This window comes from Solanum lycopersicum, chromosome 3 (assembly GCF_036512215.1).
Source record: "Solanum lycopersicum chromosome 3, SLM_r2.1".
Classification (NCBI taxonomy): domain Eukaryota; kingdom Viridiplantae; phylum Streptophyta; class Magnoliopsida; order Solanales; family Solanaceae; genus Solanum; species Solanum lycopersicum.
This window is the reverse complement of record NC_090802.1, coordinates 49,277,263-49,294,769: the sequence shown is the minus strand read 5'-3', so window position 1 is coordinate 49,294,769 and position 17,507 is coordinate 49,277,263. Positions and strand designations below refer to the sequence as shown.

General features: G+C 33.0%; 2 protein-coding genes across 5 annotated transcripts; one reads left to right on the top strand and one right to left on the bottom strand.

The window, feature by feature from the left end:
• Positions 1–4,349: 4,349 nt before the first annotated feature.
• On the top strand, positions 4,350–7,465 carry CB5-A (cytochrome b5). 2 transcript variants are annotated; one of them, NM_001308198.1, is given in 4 exon segments: positions 4,350–4,611; positions 4,726–4,824; positions 6,824–6,890; positions 6,992–7,465. In NM_001308198.1, coding segments are annotated over 3 exon segments (405 nt in total). In that variant the 5' UTR covers positions 4,350–4,611; positions 4,726–4,737; the 3' UTR covers positions 7,243–7,465.
• Positions 7,466–8,543: 1,078 nt separating this feature from the next.
• On the bottom strand, positions 8,544–16,114 carry LOC101243683 (rab GTPase-activating protein 22). 3 transcript variants are annotated; one of them, XM_069295013.1, is made up of 6 exons: positions 15,558–15,996; positions 15,252–15,401; positions 13,448–13,583; positions 12,806–12,855; positions 10,499–10,552; positions 8,544–10,289 (listed from the first exon to the last, which is right to left on the bottom strand). In XM_069295013.1, exons 1-6 carry the CDS (start codon positions 15,770–15,772, stop codon positions 9,065–9,067), a joined length of 1,830 nt encoding a protein of 609 aa, XP_069151114.1. In that variant the 5' UTR covers positions 15,773–15,996; the 3' UTR covers positions 8,544–9,064. The 3 variants fall into 3 exon arrangements, with proteins under 3 accessions (XP_069151114.1, XP_004235001.2, XP_004235002.2); XM_004234953.5 differs by lacking the exon at positions 15,252–15,401 and having other exon boundaries at positions 15,558–16,114; XM_004234954.5 differs by lacking the exon at positions 15,558–15,996 and having other exon boundaries at positions 15,252–15,545.
• Positions 16,115–17,507: the final 1,393 nt, after the last annotated feature.

The following is a 17,507-nucleotide window of genomic DNA, read 5'->3' as shown; positions in this document are numbered from 1 at the left end:
CGATAATTCATAGTTTTATTGTAATTTCTTCCAACACTTTCATAATTACTAGACATAAGTGTTTGTGGTAGTATGGGTCAATATCTATAAGTATTTTTTAGTGTTATATAGATAAAATTTAAAGAGTTATTTAAATTTTAATATGATTTTTAAATATTTTAAGTAATTAGTTATTATAATTTATAAATAGTCTATATTACTTTGATCAGTCTATGATAAATTTTTTTATCTATAAGTATTTTGTAGTCTTATCTTATGTTGTATAGATAAAAGTCAGAGAGTTATTTAAATTTTAATATGATTTTTAAATATTTTAAGTGATTAGTATTGTAATTTATAAATAGTATATATTACTTTCATCCGTCAATAATAATCTTTTCCTTGGTTTGTTTAAAAAATAATGACTTTTTTCTTTTTTTTTGGTAGTTTCAAGTGATATGTTTAAGGCTAAAGATAAAGGGTAATTTATTACATTTAACATAGCTTTAATTTAAAATCACATAATCAAAAATCTTTCTTCTTTTTTTAAACACATTATCAAGTCAAACTAGATCAATCTTTATAAAACGGATTTTGGAAATTTTGTTGCCCTAAAATATGTAGCATAAATAGAAATGCAAAAGTTATGTTATTAATAATTGAGATTTATCGTACTTTTTAGTAGCTTCTAAATTAAAAAGTAATACATGTTACTTCTTTTATAAATATATATTAAATTGGCGATTATCATAATTTATTGTAATTTTTACGCATTCTTTATGTATATGAAATTTTTAAAAAATAAATAAATTATATATATATATATATGGAACTACGTGGATAAAGCAGAGGCTGATTCCAAACCCAAAACAATTACAGAATGGAAGGCCCAAATGAAAATCATAGCACGATTTGTTTGTTTCTCTCTTCATCATAAAGTTTAAGATGTTATGGTTTATCTTTGTTTTTTTTACTGGGTGTGTAACTAAAGATCTTTTTAGATTAATTTCTTTTGATTAAACCAAAATTTGTGTGAGAAAATATTAAATACAATCAATATTTGATCATATGAGATGATAAGTTGATGTTTCTTGGTCTTGAGAAATTTCATTTGCACAATGTTTTAAAGGACAAGATGATATGAAAAGAAGAATATTTGCCTTAGTCCGGTATTTCTTATCTTCTCTATATTTAGCACCATGAAACTCTCATCTATAATGATATAATTTTACGTGGCTTAAATTTAATTTTAATTTTTATATGTTATAGCATTAATAAAGTATTATTTATTAAGATAATTTCTTTAAAGCTACTAAAGTATTTGAGATAGTAAATGAAAATGATTTTCAATAAAAGATAATTTATTTTCTTATTAAAGTAATGCAACTTGACGAAAAGATGAATTGATTTTTATAAATTTTAATGTAGTATCAAACTTAATGAGAAAAAGAAAATATTGAAAAATTATATGGGGCGGAGTCATACAGAGCGGGTCTATGCAGGGTGAGGTGGTGGGGTTGAAAATGAAAAAAACGTTATGTGAAGCAGGACAAGACGAATTAAAAATTTTATGGGTTAAGCTTGATCTGATGGGCCCCGTTCCTGCACCACCCCTTTGTCATAAAAAAATTCACGACTTTAAGACCCGCATGCAAGGGCGAATTCGATTATTTTTTGAAATGACAAGACTTTCCACTAAACACAAACAGTGGTGGAGCCAGAATTTTCATTAAGGGGTTGAAAATTTGTAGAAACAGACACACGGATTAGCTAAAGGAGTTTCACGTCTACTATATATACATAAATATTATTTTAACCATGTATAAATAGTATAATTTTCTGTCGAAGGGGGTTAGCAAGGTGGCTCCGCCCCTGAACACAAATTGTCGAATCAATACTAGACAGTATAGGAATGTTTTCTCTAATCGGTATTTTCTAGACCAGAACGAAAAGAAGATACCAAGTCTCTAAAAAATCAATACTTTTGAGCGAATTTTAGTATCCGGTCTATTTTTTTATATATATCAAATTTCTTAAATTATCAAAATTTCTGATTCAATCAAGACCAAGAGCCGCGTTCATTCGTTTATAGGAGTGACTTCCTATTCTCCACGGGGCCCTAATCTCCATTTGCTCAACCACTTTCTATCGCATTATGATTTATATGTAGGCCAAGCTTCCTGGATCAACTAAAACACGTTTAATTTGAAAATGATGATGAATATACAATACTAATACACCGATTATGTATATTATATTTAAATATATACATTTGATGGTTATTTTAACAACTAGATTACCACTTTTAAAAGTCTTCTCGTTTTCTTGACCAATAAACAAGACTTTCCACACAAATAAAGTAAATTAAAGCTCAATCAAAATTTCATATGAAAGCCAAGAAAAGTTACTTCAGAAATTGCCATGAAAAGGAACTATAAATCTTGAAGAAATATTAGTAACTCTTAATTTCATTATAATTTCTCATAAAGTTAGAGCATTTTAAGAAGACTATTCAAACGGTGAAATACTTGAGAACTCTAATCTTTTGAAATATGAACTTGTAATTCAAACGGTAGAAAAAAAGTGAAGCAAATGGAATTAACTTGTAATTAGCCAAAAAAGAGAGAAATTACATTACTCCTACCCTTCCCAGAGACATCGTACTAAATATTTCTCATGTTATCTTATCATTTATTATATTAAGAAATAATTTTTTTTTAATTTATCCCAACCATTAATATAACCTTTTGGAAGTTCAACCAATTATTTTAAAAGACAATATGAAGAATGGATAAAATAATGGGACAGCTAAAATAAATGAAGTAGCTAGGGTTTGATTTAATTGTGCTCCATAACAAACATTAGCCAAAGTTTGTCAGGCGTCTCTTTCTCAAAAATCTCGCTCGCCACTCTCCCATTCTCCCTCTGCTCGCCTCTCTCGCTTTATACACAGAAGTGTATAAATTCTGTTTCTGTTTTGTATAAAGCGAGAGAAAATTGTATATACACATGCAAAAACATATATCTTCGTGTTATACACTTAATTATACAATTTACAAACATTTTACTTCAATTCAATTGTAGACAAATGCAAATTTTATACAAATACTGTAGAGAAAAAGACCAACGAATTATACAATTGCGAATTATACAATGGCAGTGAAATACAATTTTTTTTAACTTTATACAACAAAAGTGTATATATTGTGTTTCTGTTTTTGTATAAAGCGAGAGAAAAACATATATCTTCTTGCTATACACTTATAATTATGCAATATACATACATTTTAATTCGATTCAATTGTATGCAAAACAAATTTTATAAAAATATTGCAGCGAATTATACAATTGTACATTATACAATTGCAATAAAATAGGATAGCGAATTATACAATTGCAGCGAAATAGGCCAGCGAATTATACAATTGTATATGTATAGTGAATTTTACAGTTTTATGTTTGTTATGGAGTGCAAACTTTGCTATAACATACAAATATGAATTTTTTGTTTGCTATATGTGAAAGTTAACCTAAAATAATTAAATTAATTAGTTAATAATTTCTTAATTTTCGTATAAAATAGAAAGTATCCGGTGTTATATATAAATCATTTTTTAATTTTTCAATTTTGATTTTTTTAAATCTGATATTAGATAAAAAACCGAACAAAGTAACGTAATTTATTAATTCAAAATCAATCAAAAAATTTAAAAATTAATTCAAATAAAAATTTTATTTAATTTAATTCAATTATTAAATTTAATCCAAATAATGCATATCCCTATTTATAAATTCTCGTTGGCTGGCTGGCACACATCATAATAATGGACAAAAATAAGAAAATGATAATACACACGTGACTTTCACTATGGCGTGTGTTTTTAAATAAAATAGATGTATCACAGCCTCCCAGCTAGATTCCCAGCTAAATTAAAGTACTATTAAATATAAATTAAATAAAATTATATTATTTTATGTTTGACTATATTATTATTGTATTTTAATATTTATACGAAAATGGTGAAGTTACAGAGAGGATGAAATAACAAATTTCATAAAATGTCCTTCAATTTTATCTTATACAATCACAAACTAAAAAATAACATATCTCGTATCTTACTAATTGAATAAAAAAAAAAGTTTTATCTCGTATATATATAGAAATAATTAGATATACTTCATTATTATAATCATATATTATTATTATAATCGTCAATATTTTTTAAATATTACACATCTTAGCATTAATTAAAAGTTTCTCACATATATCTTATATTTTAAATACATAAATTTTTGCTATTAATTTATAAAAATACTAATTAAAATATATATACTAATATATGCATATGTAATATCACAAATAAGAATATAGCACGGTAATTAAATTTTGAAGTAAGTGGAATTTTTAGGTGAGATTGCAGTATAGTACGTCAAAGTCTTCAACAACCACCAAGCAAGGGAAAAACAAAGCCCGGAATCCAAAATGGGGTGCGTAATTTCAATTAAAATTGAAGGGCAATTCGGTATCTGAATTTCTATATTAATATTGACCCTGTACTTCCGCCTCCACACGCAAAAAGGGTGTTGGGTGCACAATCGGAGAGAGAAACAGAATCCAAAGAACTCTCTCTCGTGAGTGTTTGTAAAAGTTCATAGAGATGCTCAATTTCATTTGATTTGATGCAGTATCTGTCTATGTAGTTCGATTTGTTTTGTGTTTTAAACTGATTTTTGCCGGTGTTGCAGTAGCAGGAAAAAATGGCGTCGGATCGGAAAATTCATGCATTTGAGGAGGTCGCTAAGCACAACAAGACCAAAGATTGCTGGCTCATCATCAGCGGAAAGGTTAAATCTCGTCCTGTTTTTTTTTATTTGTTCTTTCGATTGATTTGATTTTAGTTTTTTCAGGATCTGTGTGCTGTACCGGTTATGGAATTGTTATTTTCCGGGTATTTTGAATCGGTTTGTTTTATAAGTTTTCTCGATAGATGTATCTGAGTGGTTGAAGTTGCTATCACGTTGGAATTATCGAATTTCGATTTGGTCTAGTTAGTTAATTTTACAATTCCAGTTGAATTTTTGTTTGCAATTTTGAGTAGTTAACGTACTCCGTTTTGGACTTTCTTTGTACCTGGTGGTGTTTAGTTGAAGTGACCAATGGAATATGTGGGATCAGTAACTTTCCTTAGACTCAACTGGAAAATACAAATAATTGATTTTGCTCAATAATAGAAAGTTCAAATCCTAGAACCACCCCATCTTGGAACAGGATTAGGAGTTTGACTTATAAGAAAAGACTTGCTCATGGAACTAAAAAGAGTTTGGGTAGACTTTTAGCCACCCGCGGCGGCTATGCACATGTGTACCAAAGTGACGTATATGTTTTTGTAATGGATTGTACATTACAAAAAGGAGTCATGGACTCCATTTTTCTCCCTAATAAAATGGAGTTAGGTTGTCTATGTATAGTAACTGTCCTTATCTGTGTGTTGATGAAGGTCATGTTGGTAAATATGAATGATAGTTTGGTATCTATTATTGAAATACACTTGGAGATTTCAGTTTTTCATCCTGGAGAACAGGGGTAGTTGGTATTTTAGAAATTTGATGCAGAGAGGTTAGCACTGTGGATATGGGAGTGGAAAGTAAGAAATTAAATTAAATTTATTTAGTTGAGAAAACAGACAGCTGAAATAACCCCCTTCCCCTTTTCCTCGGATCCAAGCCGAACAGTCAATTGGTTTTCCAATTACTTTTGCTACCTTGAAAATAGGGAGTAATATTTTAAGTTTTGAGAGTCAGCTCTTTATCACTGAAATTTTGTGGCGCAGATATGAAAACAAGCACGTGACACTGAACTTGCATATCTGAAGTTCAGTATTTGCAAATAATGGTTTTGTCATCATTATCTGCTAATATTGGACTTTAGCATTTCAAATGCTGATGATATATTTCAAGAGAGTGGGAGTAAATCAAGTAGAGTAATGGTTTTTGCTCACGCAACTTCCAACTTTAAAGTGATTTCTGTCCAAACTTACTTTCAACTTTCAAATATACTCTTTCAATCAATCGAACATTTTCCGAACTCCTACTAACATGAGCCCATGAAGAAGGGTATTTGTTGAAAAATTGAAAACAAACTGCAGATCAAATTGCTTCTCAAAAATCCTGAGACTTAACCTAAAGTAGATCTTCAATCTAAAAGTATATAAAATATACCTCTACAGCTCAGGGACCTGGTTTCTGTTAGAGATGGTTATTTTGAACCTTCTGGTGTGAGTGAGTCATCCATTTTGATCAACAGATTTTTGCATCTTATCTTGTCAAGTTGATTATTCTTCATGAAGTGTTCAATGATTTGTATATTAAGGATAGCAAAGTCAAATATATCTAATGCTATGGCTTGAAGGAGATGTCTAGAGATGGGAAACATGTTTTGGTTATTCATCTCGTTTGTTTTTATGTCTTTTCAAGTCCTGTGTCCTGACATGTGTATTTTGTTGAAATATGCTTGTGGAGAAAAACGTTAAATAAATCTGAAAGGTGATATGGCGTTGCAAAAAGGACGTGTTACTCACGTGATGGTTTTAGTTGCTCAATTGGGGGAACTGCCTTGATAATTCCACAAAAGACTATTTGCGTTGGAGGCTTATGTGCACATTGTCTCTTTTATCTTTGCTATGCAGAAATATCTTTCATTATTATGATTACCAGTGTTCAAGTCAGTGTAGACCAACTTATATCTCATGTTGGATTATTTTCTTTAAGGTCTTAAAGAGTTTTTTTGTTTTTCCTTCCCTATAATGAAATATGAATTTATGTCTGCATATCAAAATGCTTTCAGGTGTATGATGTCACTCCGTTCATGGATGATCATCCAGGTGGTGATGAAGTTTTGCTTTCAGCAACTGGTAATACTTGGTTTTCTTCACTTACTGTTTGTTCTTAGGGTATTAAGTGTTGATGATTTTTTTTGTGACATGAATTCTGATCTTTGTCCTTTTACCAAAAGGGAAGGATGCAACAAATGACTTTGAAGATGTTGGCCACAGTGATTCTGCTAGAGAGATGATGGATAAGTATAACATTGGGGAAATCGACATGTCAACTGTTCCCCTAAAACGTGCTTATATTCCATCAGAACAAACAGCATACAATCCAGACAAGACTCCAGAATTCATTATCAAAATCCTACAGTTCCTTGTACCCATCTTGATCCTGGGCTTGGCCTTTACGGTACGACACTACACCAAGGAGCAGTAATTCTTCTGAATTCCAGTCTGTCAGGCCCTCTTTTCTTGATTTATGTAGTTGTTGAAAGAAGACTTGGTTTATCTTGTTTTAGTTCATTATCGAGCTGCAACAACTGAATGTGGTCGTCAATTTTGTACTGTGCTTCACAATTGCTATGTGCGAGCGCACTAGACTTGACTTTGGTTCGTGTTTATTAGATATTTGAGAATATTTATCCTTCATGTTTACATTTCTTTTGTTTCTTCTGGTTAATTTTGTTGCAACCAGCCTTGGTAAATTTCAGGGCAGCTATTATATTAGTCTATTAGAACTTTTTTATTGCTCGTGCCCGCCGCTTGAGACGACTAGTCTTGCGCTTTTACCTACACTGGAAATAGAATTCAGCTGCTTTCGTTTCTCAGGACATTTTATCAGTACTAGCTTGTTGGCTTGTCCCCATTATTCATACACACACATTAATGGGAAAGAATAGAGTTCGGCTACCTCAAGCATTACCATATTATTACTGATATCGATTTATTTCAATCACGCGGTGAAATAACAGAATATTACTGTTTTAGGCATAATTTATATAAAAGAAAAAGGAAAATTTCTGAAATCTTATGGTCTCACCTTTTCTTTTTGTAGGTATAATTTATTTCCATCTGGATTGGATGTTATTTTATCAGATTAAAAAAAATAAAAACCTATTTATGCGTCCTGCTTAGTAGACTTCTGGTCTGTGGTATCAGTATTACTAGGATAGATAATGCGTAGTAGTAACTGGTAGTCCAATTTCCACTGTCGTCTATCCGAGTAACGGAGGTTTTAGGCCCGATTGTTTTCTCTTAACCCTTCCAACACACCTCATTTTCACTTCTACTCTGCAGCCCCCTTCACCACATCTCATAGTATTTGTCTTTTAACTTATTCACAAATGTTTTTAGAATGATAGTTTTTGCTTATGTACCAAAACTCCTAAAAAACATTTATTCCAAGTAAACCTTTTCTTCGTACTAAGCTCACCCTGTTCACTTTAAGGACAAGACAAGTGCTATGATTAGAGAAGTTACTACTACCAAACATGCCTCTACTCCTTTTTTTTTTGGATCAATCAACGTTACTGTGCCCCAACTTGTTCTCTGATCATTAGTCACTACTAACGTGCCACAGGACTGGCATGAACTAGTTTATGACAGAGCGCTATCTTTCTGGAAATTGTAAGATAACAATTTTGTGAAATTTGCAATATCTCGCAGATGCAGAAACAGCGCTTCAATAGCTCAGAAGAGCATAAATATTATGCAGCTACATTCGAGCTTGACATGTCATTTAAGGTAGGAATGCTTATGATATAGCTATTGCTTTGATGATAAAGTTACAAACCAACCACAGAGCGTGGAAAGGTATGCTATTCTAGCATCCACATTCAAAGTGAACATTCTAAAAGAAACCCCATTTGCCTTGGGGAGGTTGGGGCAACAGGAGATAAATACTCCAAATAGAAAGCCACCTTAGGAGAACATTAACAAGAGAACTAAGTTAAACAAATTCAATATCAAGCATGGTACACCAATCAGGATTCCAGCGAATTGCTACACTGAATTCAAGCAATTTGCTAGTCTGTATGTAGGAGATAGTCACATGAAGTTATTCCCCAACTTGCAGATTCTTATCTGACATTTGCATGTTCTTTAGCAAAAGAAAAGCAGCGGCATTACTTGACCATAAGCTGTCTTCAGTTCTTCCTGTGTACCGGAGATGCATGCAGTGTTTGGTAGCATCATCCCACAAAATAAAGTTCGAGCAGCAAAGAGAATAAATTAGTGTAAGATCTCCATAACAAAGATGTCTACATCTTGTCATGGAGAGTCACCACCAAGTCATGGGCATCATCTAGAAGCTTCCATACATCCAGTTGACCAGCCATGCTCTGGCACTCCCTTAAAATTTCATCCATGCTACTATACTTCTCTATGATCTGTTTCCTCCGTTGCAATACAGATGCTGCAATTGCATAAAGCAAGAGATCATCTGTTGGTGGGGCACGCAGCCTAATCCTACTCCAGGCAGACTTGCCAATCCCAGCCCTAATAGCAGCCTGGTCTGCCCACATTACTTCCCATAGGCAGAGCGTTTGCTCAAAAGATAATTCCCGCCTGAAAAGAACTACCACCATTCTGTACACAAAAAAGCAATCCTCTGCTTGGAGCTTCTCCAAGTGTCGATAGAGATGTGAATCCTTTTGTTTGATGATCTTAGAAATAATGTTCAGCTGCCTCCTGATTCCAACCTCATCAAGCCTGAAGTTATGCCTAGCCTTCGTCATGAAACCAACAAAGCACCAAAAAGCTTCATGGTCCTCTGTCATTACAGAAATTATGGGTGACAGCAAATCGCTCATCCCCTGGCAATAACCAATTTCAGGGTCATATAGCGCATAGGCTTCAAGAATGGAGACTAGCCGAGCAGCATGTAGGATCCTAGGGGGCTCTAGGTGTTCATAGTCCTTCAACCCAACAGCCTCTGCAAAACGGTGTGCCCTGCTTTCTGATACAACAGCTTGAGATGGGGAGTATGCTATCCATTCAGCGTTAGCACGAACTGCATCAAGCCGAATTATTCGTTGCCATGTAGCAAAATCTTCTGCATTGCAGGGCCGTGACTGAACTTCTGCCTTTGAAGGAGAAGAGTCCTCCTTAGAGTTCACTTCAGCAGTATTCTCATCCATGCTTTCTGCCGAGGGGACAGTTTGACTGATATCAGGATCTGCAGAGGAATCTGAGTCTGATGACTCGGAATCAGAGACATCATTTGGCTCCGTAACTCGTTTGGAACTGGAAAATTCATCTGACATTGTACCACCGGGATTATCAGAATCCTCGACATATGTGCTCCGGTCCTCACTGGAGAGAGATTCCCGGGCAGTAACAACATCGTCATAATCAGGGGAATCCATCCCTTCAGTGATATTTCCTTCACCATCGCTTCCCATTCCACCAGTTTCCCTCATTTTAAAGGTCCCATTGCGTTTCAGCAGTCTGCGACATTCTCTACGATAGCTCTCATATTCCCTCCTGCAATCACAGATCAACTACAGTGGTAAGAAGTATGAATCATGCAATCAAAAAGGTAAATGGAACAATATTAACACAAGGATAAATATGACCCTGTCAACTGAATACATACGAACCCTCTACATTTTTACAAGATAAAAATAAAGAGACTTTCTTTCATCTTATTACTTCTTTGGTGCTGGGGAGAGCCAATTATCTGGTTATAATACCTCTTCTGATTTCTTATACAATCTCTTTCTTCTTTAGAGCTGTTCAACTCATAGCTGCAGAGAGAAATAAAGTAGGTCAATTTAACTGTAACCAAAGCATTCACTGTACAGAAATAACGGAAAACAGAAATTGCAGAACATTTTTTGACAAATGTCACAATGTTTTTATTGTCACAGACTTGACACATATGATAAACCAAACTATCTACAAAAGTAATTGGTTTTTATCTGGACAACCTCGTATAAATCATTGTACAGTAGCAGCTGACATTTGGAGTGTGTTTTGTCAGTTTTTGGAATTGACTGGGTCATACCAAACAATATCAAGGAAGCTTATGAGAGGTGGTGACGTTTTCATGAAGAATCGGGATATCCATCAAAAAGTCTTGGGCAATGGTGCCTGGTTCTATTTTTTGGTGATGTGTTGATTGGATTTCAATTCCTAATCACACTCTTAAAGCAAAATGTTTATAGAACTTATTTAGTTGGTTCAATCAGTCGCCTGTAACTAGTACTGAACTTTTTCTGGACTTCGCCTGCTCCTTGGTTGTTCTGTATGTTTTTGTACAGGTGCAGACATACTTTTTTTTTTTGCAACTTTTGCTATGCATCTTCTTGACGCTCTTTAATGAAATACCATGCTACATAAAAATAAAAAATAAAACAAACTTGCAACAAAGTAATTACACTGATGCAGAAGCCTGGAAACTGCTCTCAAGGCTGCATTTGAGTGAGGGATGCATTAATTAAAGAATAAATGACAAACAATACAAATTTATTTCCAATTAACGTATCTCGTCTTATTTAGACTCTAGAAACAACTATTAAGGTAAATGTTGCAATATTATGTATATTTTAATAAAGAAAGTATAAACAGTAGAGAGATTTTTTCAACAATTTGGACTTTATCTTTGTTGGTTTACTATCTGGTGTCCGTAACACATTCACGCCGTAAAAAGCTCATTGTATGGGATTTTAGCAATCCCTACCAAAGTGGATTCCATTTCCCATTTTGGAGCCCTGGTTATGGTAAAAGTGGGTCGAATTTTTAGCAGTAGAGATAAAGCTGACTTTCAAATATCTTCTTAATATTAGAAGATAGAGTAAGTGTTGAAAAGTGCAAGGAAAAAAGTAACCCTTCTAGGGACATAGACAGGTGAGGGTCCAGCCAAAATATGAAATTCTTCACCAAGATGTTCCAATTTTTTATTTTTTTTTTGCAGTTTATACATTAATTTTCACTAATAAGCACCTTTTGGCAAGAGCTTACATTTGGGCCTAAAATTTATGTGCCTTTTAAAACACCACCTCAATCTTTCGAAGCAAACTATTAAGTTCATGTTTACATGGTTAACTAAATACTAAACATAATTTGAAATATAACTGCAGCAAACAAACACGTGATGATGTTCTGATATATTATTTTCCAAATTATACAAAATTTTAAGGTAATACTTTTCCTGTAAAAACTATACCTCTTAACACTTGTCTAAACACTACTGCACTCACCATGACTTCCATGTAAATTTGACTTATTTCTTTTTTTTTTACCTGCTTTGAAATATTTTTCATTGAGCCGAGGGTCAATCGGAAACAGTCTCTCTATATATACCAAGTAAGGGTAAGGTCTATGTATACTCTATACCCTCCCCAGACCCCACTTGTGATTACACTGGGTATGTTGTTGTTGTAAACGCTAGTACACTCCCAATGGGAACTTTTAAAAAAAAAAAAAAAACTAAAAACAATGCCCATCTGTCACTTCAAAAGGTGTGTACATCTACATGGTAAGGGTTAAAGAATCCAGGACCTAGATTGTCACCAAATGAAGTACTCTAAGCACTCCACGAACAGGGATTAACTTCCACACAATCTTCTACAGAAAAAAATCCCCACATATTTGAGACAGAGCTAGTGACCCTAACATGTATAACTAGCGGGGTCCAGCAATAGGATCTGTTTAAAGAGTGACAAAGCATGAGATTACTGGTCTCAAATCTGAATGAAGAACCATGGGAGGTGATTATTACATAAAATTAAGGGAAAGAGTATGGAGATGATTTTTGTCAGTTACTAAAGTAAATGTCCAGATGATAAATTATTATTCATAATATAATATAATTCCCCTGCCATATCCTGTGGAAATTAAGCAGCTAGAATTGGCTGATCAAAGTACAAGAGGACAATAAAAAGAATAGAAGAAAAAAAGAAAACAAGCAAAACTCAGATTATCAATCTTAACAAGATTAAAGTTTCAAAAGAAAATTTAGAACAAGACACATTATTACATAAGAAGGAAATACTTACACTCCCAGGAGAAATGGCCAAACCTCGGCCCTGATACTAGGATCAACACCCTACATGAAAGGGCCAATAGATTAGTCAACATAATTGCTCTTGTTTGGAAAGCAAGTAAGAAAAACTATGATGTTAAAACTTTCCATTTCCTTCTTTAGTTGTAAAAAGCGAAGAGTTGAATGGTTTTCACTAGGGCACAAAAAAAGAGATTTATTCCTCTTGGAAGAGAGAGATCTGAAAATTTAGAAGCTAGTTGCGTAACTCACAACTTCCCTCTACTCTTTTTTGGATACCAAGACAGAATGATTTTTCACCATCTATCTCTTAACCCCACAAGGTAAATAAACTATTTTTTCTTTTCCCTTTGAGAAATGTATCAATTGAAAATTAATGAGAGTTGGCAAATTTGTGATTTCTCTTCATGTTCTTATGTCCAAAAAGAGGAATGGGTTTTCTCGACTCAATCTTATGTATTCCCTTGACCAAGCAAGGGAAATGAGATCATTTCATCTTTCATGTTCCTCTTTTGAACCCCTACCTTTCATTCCTATCTTCCCAAACAAACTTTTGAGGTTTATTTGGCCTGATGATCTTGGTGTACATTGAAATAAGGAAACAAATCTAAAAAATTAAGGTGGGCCAGAAACTCACTCCACTTCGGACTTTCTTTAGAAATTTAATTCCACCATCACGAAGTTTTCCTTCTGGTGTGAAAAAGCTTCTCCACTGTTGGGGCGCAAGAGCACGTTTTCTTTTTCTACGAGACCATGGTGATTTGAGATGACCTCTGAAATAAATCATAAACATGAGTAAGCATCTTGACAAACAAGAAGGGTAACTAACAGTATATTCTTTTTTTGTGTTAAGTGCCAAGGTAACAAAATCAGCAACTCAAATTAGATTCATCAGACAAGACCGATATTTAGCATGATTAGCAATTTCATCACTTCAAAACCAACTCACTCAAGAAAACGAGAGCTTTGCAAAGGTTAACCATCAATACAAGAAGAGAATAGAAGAAGTAGGGTAACAGGTAACTGCAACTGAGAATGAAAAAAAGAAAATAAACAACTGGCAAGACCACAAGTTCACAACCACAAATTAATGTGTTGAAGGTAATGAACTTCAAACAACTAGAAAGAAGGAAGTAGTTGCAAGATACATAGAGTTCAACAAGAAATTAGTACATCACTTAACTGCAGAATATAAGAAGTTAAGAACATAATCTATCCATCAGTCTATCTCTACAAGATGTGATCTACCAGCAGTATAGGCAGACCTATTCATAATTCACTGTTCAATCAGAATATCCCAAAACAAAGGACTCCTAATTACCTCCAATAACACCTCATTAAGAAACCTGCGGAATCTAAGGGTGAGACTGCACCATGAAGAGTCGTACTATGTTGCTACTTCAATCTCAATCTCTTATAGGACTGTGGCGACTTCATGCTAAATCATCACATTATGCTAAACATTTACCAACACAACTTATTTAAGAAAAATTTCATCATTGGAAACATTAAATGTAAGCACAATATACGGAAAAGACCACTTAGTAACACTGCTAAATATCCCATCCAACTGTTAACAAGACAACCCATCCAAAAACCAAAATACAGAGACAGTAACTTAAGAGTGAGACCCTGGCATAGAAACTTAAAAACTGACATCAACACCTAGATACTACCTACACCGGAAATTCCCTTTCAACTAGTGAAACCTCACCCCAATCCAAGCCCCAAAAGCTTCCAGATAAAAATATATAACATCCCTGTGCTGGGAAAGTTGGAGAAAGAGTTACATATCATATCAATTTGCCATTTCTTTTGTACACTTAATTCATCATCAAGAAGACAAAGTTGGAAAACTTGGTGAAACTTAAAACACAAGGTCAACCTATTTGTGTCACTGTGACAAAGTAGAGGAGGAGAAATCAGCAAGAGGTTGAAAGTTTCGTAGCTTTCAGAAGTTCTGATCAAGTAAGCATACAAATATAGAAATATAGTCCACACACATTCAATAAAAAAATGTTATCACCTAATGAAAGTCTCCACCCTTATCTAATATAAATCGAAGACATTACCCTGACTTGTTCAAAGCTTAGCTGAAGGAACAAATCCACCAGGTTATTGATAACAAGAAATTCAAACAAACTACAACACTTCTATTTTTTTTAAAAAAAATCCTACACAACTGTCATAAAAAATCAAATTTATACTCAATAACAGCAGCAAAACGAATAATTTAACAAAACATATTAGAGACTGAGATTGAGCAATGGGTTGAAGGAATGAACTTTATCAGTGGAGCATATCCTAGACAGAAAAAGAGGACCTTAGATCGGATCTGAAAAGAATAAGTATGCTTATAAAAAAAGAGGCAGACGAATCTTATAGAAAGTGAGAAGCAGATCGAAACATTTTTAGAAGAGTGAAAGACAGGAGAGACTCACCGATTAGAGGAAGAAGAAGAAGCTGGTGAGGAGGCAACAATGAATAGAACTGATCTCAAATGAATCCACGACGATGTCGATGATGATGGTGATGATGAAGACGGTGAAGAGGAATTTGAAGATGACGAAGTCTGACTTCGTCTGAGAGCTCTCATCTACTTCTACACTGACTGTTTTAACTGTGGATAAAAAAAAAAAAAAGATCTACTCTACAGATGATTTCTAGGGTTTCAATGATTCCAGTTTCCTTTTTTCAATGATTACTTTTCGTAAATTTCAGCCGGAGGTTCTTTTTTTTAGTTTTACCTAGTAGTGTAGAAAACGGCGGCGGCCAAGGCGAGACCGGCCAAGGCCGTGACAGCAAAAGCTATACCGGCATTCGAAGGTTGACGGTCCATCCAGAAAGCACCACCGTTTCCTCCGTTAACGCCGACGAATACTCCACCGAGCTTACTGATTCTGGTGCCGATGGATTCAACCACATTAGAAGCGACGACGGAGGTGAAGAAGAGATTGAGCATGGAGATGGAGATAGAGATGGAGAGAGAAAGGAATCTATTATGACGATTCTGCCCCTATGCTTCACCTTGCCGATTAGATTTTCCACCATAACCAACCCAACCTTCCCTTCTCAACTGCTTTTCTCTTCTTTCTTTTTTTTCTTTTACTTTGGTTTGGCTCTTCTTCTCATGAGTTTTTGTCTCTAATAATCAGTGTGTGTGTTTTCTCTCTTTCTTTCTTTCTTCTCAGTGGGTTTTGTTGTGTGTCTATTTCTCTTTTTTATTTTAGCAGGGAGAAAATAATGCACGCTTTTGCTTCTTTTTTTTTTTTTTTTTAATCGTAGGCCGTTATTACAATGATCCAAATAAAGAGTTTGATATTTGACTTACTACATGATTAACTTCTTACCCTTGTAAACATATTTTATTTAAATTAGTATAGTGTACTTGTTTTTTTAAAATTATATTATATTTAATTAAATATATAAATAACTTATTTAAGATATTATAAACAATAAATTAAATATATTCTAAAATACTTTTATTTTATAAATTTATGAATCTAAATTTGAATCTTGTGAATTTTTAGTTTGATATACTATATTTTTTATTTATTAGATTGCAATGAAAATCGTGATAATTTGTTGTGGTGATGGAGGCTCATTCCTCTGATCAGATACAAACATAAAATAATTGATTTCAATCCTAATAAACTGGGATTTGTTACATTAATTTTTACAGATTATATTTCTTCATTTAAGTTCAAGATTTATGCCATTAAATTAATCAAGACATGTGTTTGTAGCATAAGTGGTAATGTGGTATCTTAAAAATGCATGTGGCCTTGCATATGTGATTATGGAGATCTAAACACTTTAATTATTTCTTGTCCCAAAATAATGTTTGATCTGTATTATTTCAGGTAATGTACATTAATTTTTATAATGATTAGTCATTTTTTTTATGATAAGTAGAAAGTATTTATATTTGCATTGTTATTTTAGAAGTAAGCTAGAAAATAGACTATAAATTATTTTGAAGATTGAAAAGTAATGTCGAATTGAATTTTGAATTTTTATGATTAAACGCTAATTTCAATTGAAATAGAATATTTTCTAAAAAGTGCAAATAATAATTTTTATAGTTAATTATATAATTTAAAAAGGAAATAAATAAATAACGGCACGACACAAATACCTTTTTTGTCTTTTTCATGTCTAACACAAAAAGAATTACGCAATTATTATTTCTCACTACCTGCTATTGATAATCCTCTTTCTTAGATAGTAAAACTTTAACTACTTATTGTTTAAATGATTAAATTTCAAAACCTAAAATTGTATATCAATTAATATAAAATTTGTGATAAAATAATTATTAATTTAAGAGACGTATAAAACTGAAGTTAACAAATAAAATAAATAAAGCAAATAAAATTATAGAAAATATAAATAAAACATAAAGTAATTGAGTAATTTCCCTACATAGTCATCCATGTTTGGGAAATTATCTAGGAATATTACTTGTGTTTGTTTTAGGACTATATTATCACTTAACTTTGTTTATTTTCCTCAAAATATACTTGACACAAAAAATACATTATTTTTCTCCTACTAGGGTGTCATGTCACATTTTTTAATTTATTATTAATACTTTTCTAATTCTTTTAAAGAACCGAAGGAACTCATATTTTCTTGAAGTACCGGAGGAGCTCATATTACAGTTCTTAATGTAATTTTTTTACTGGTATAATATG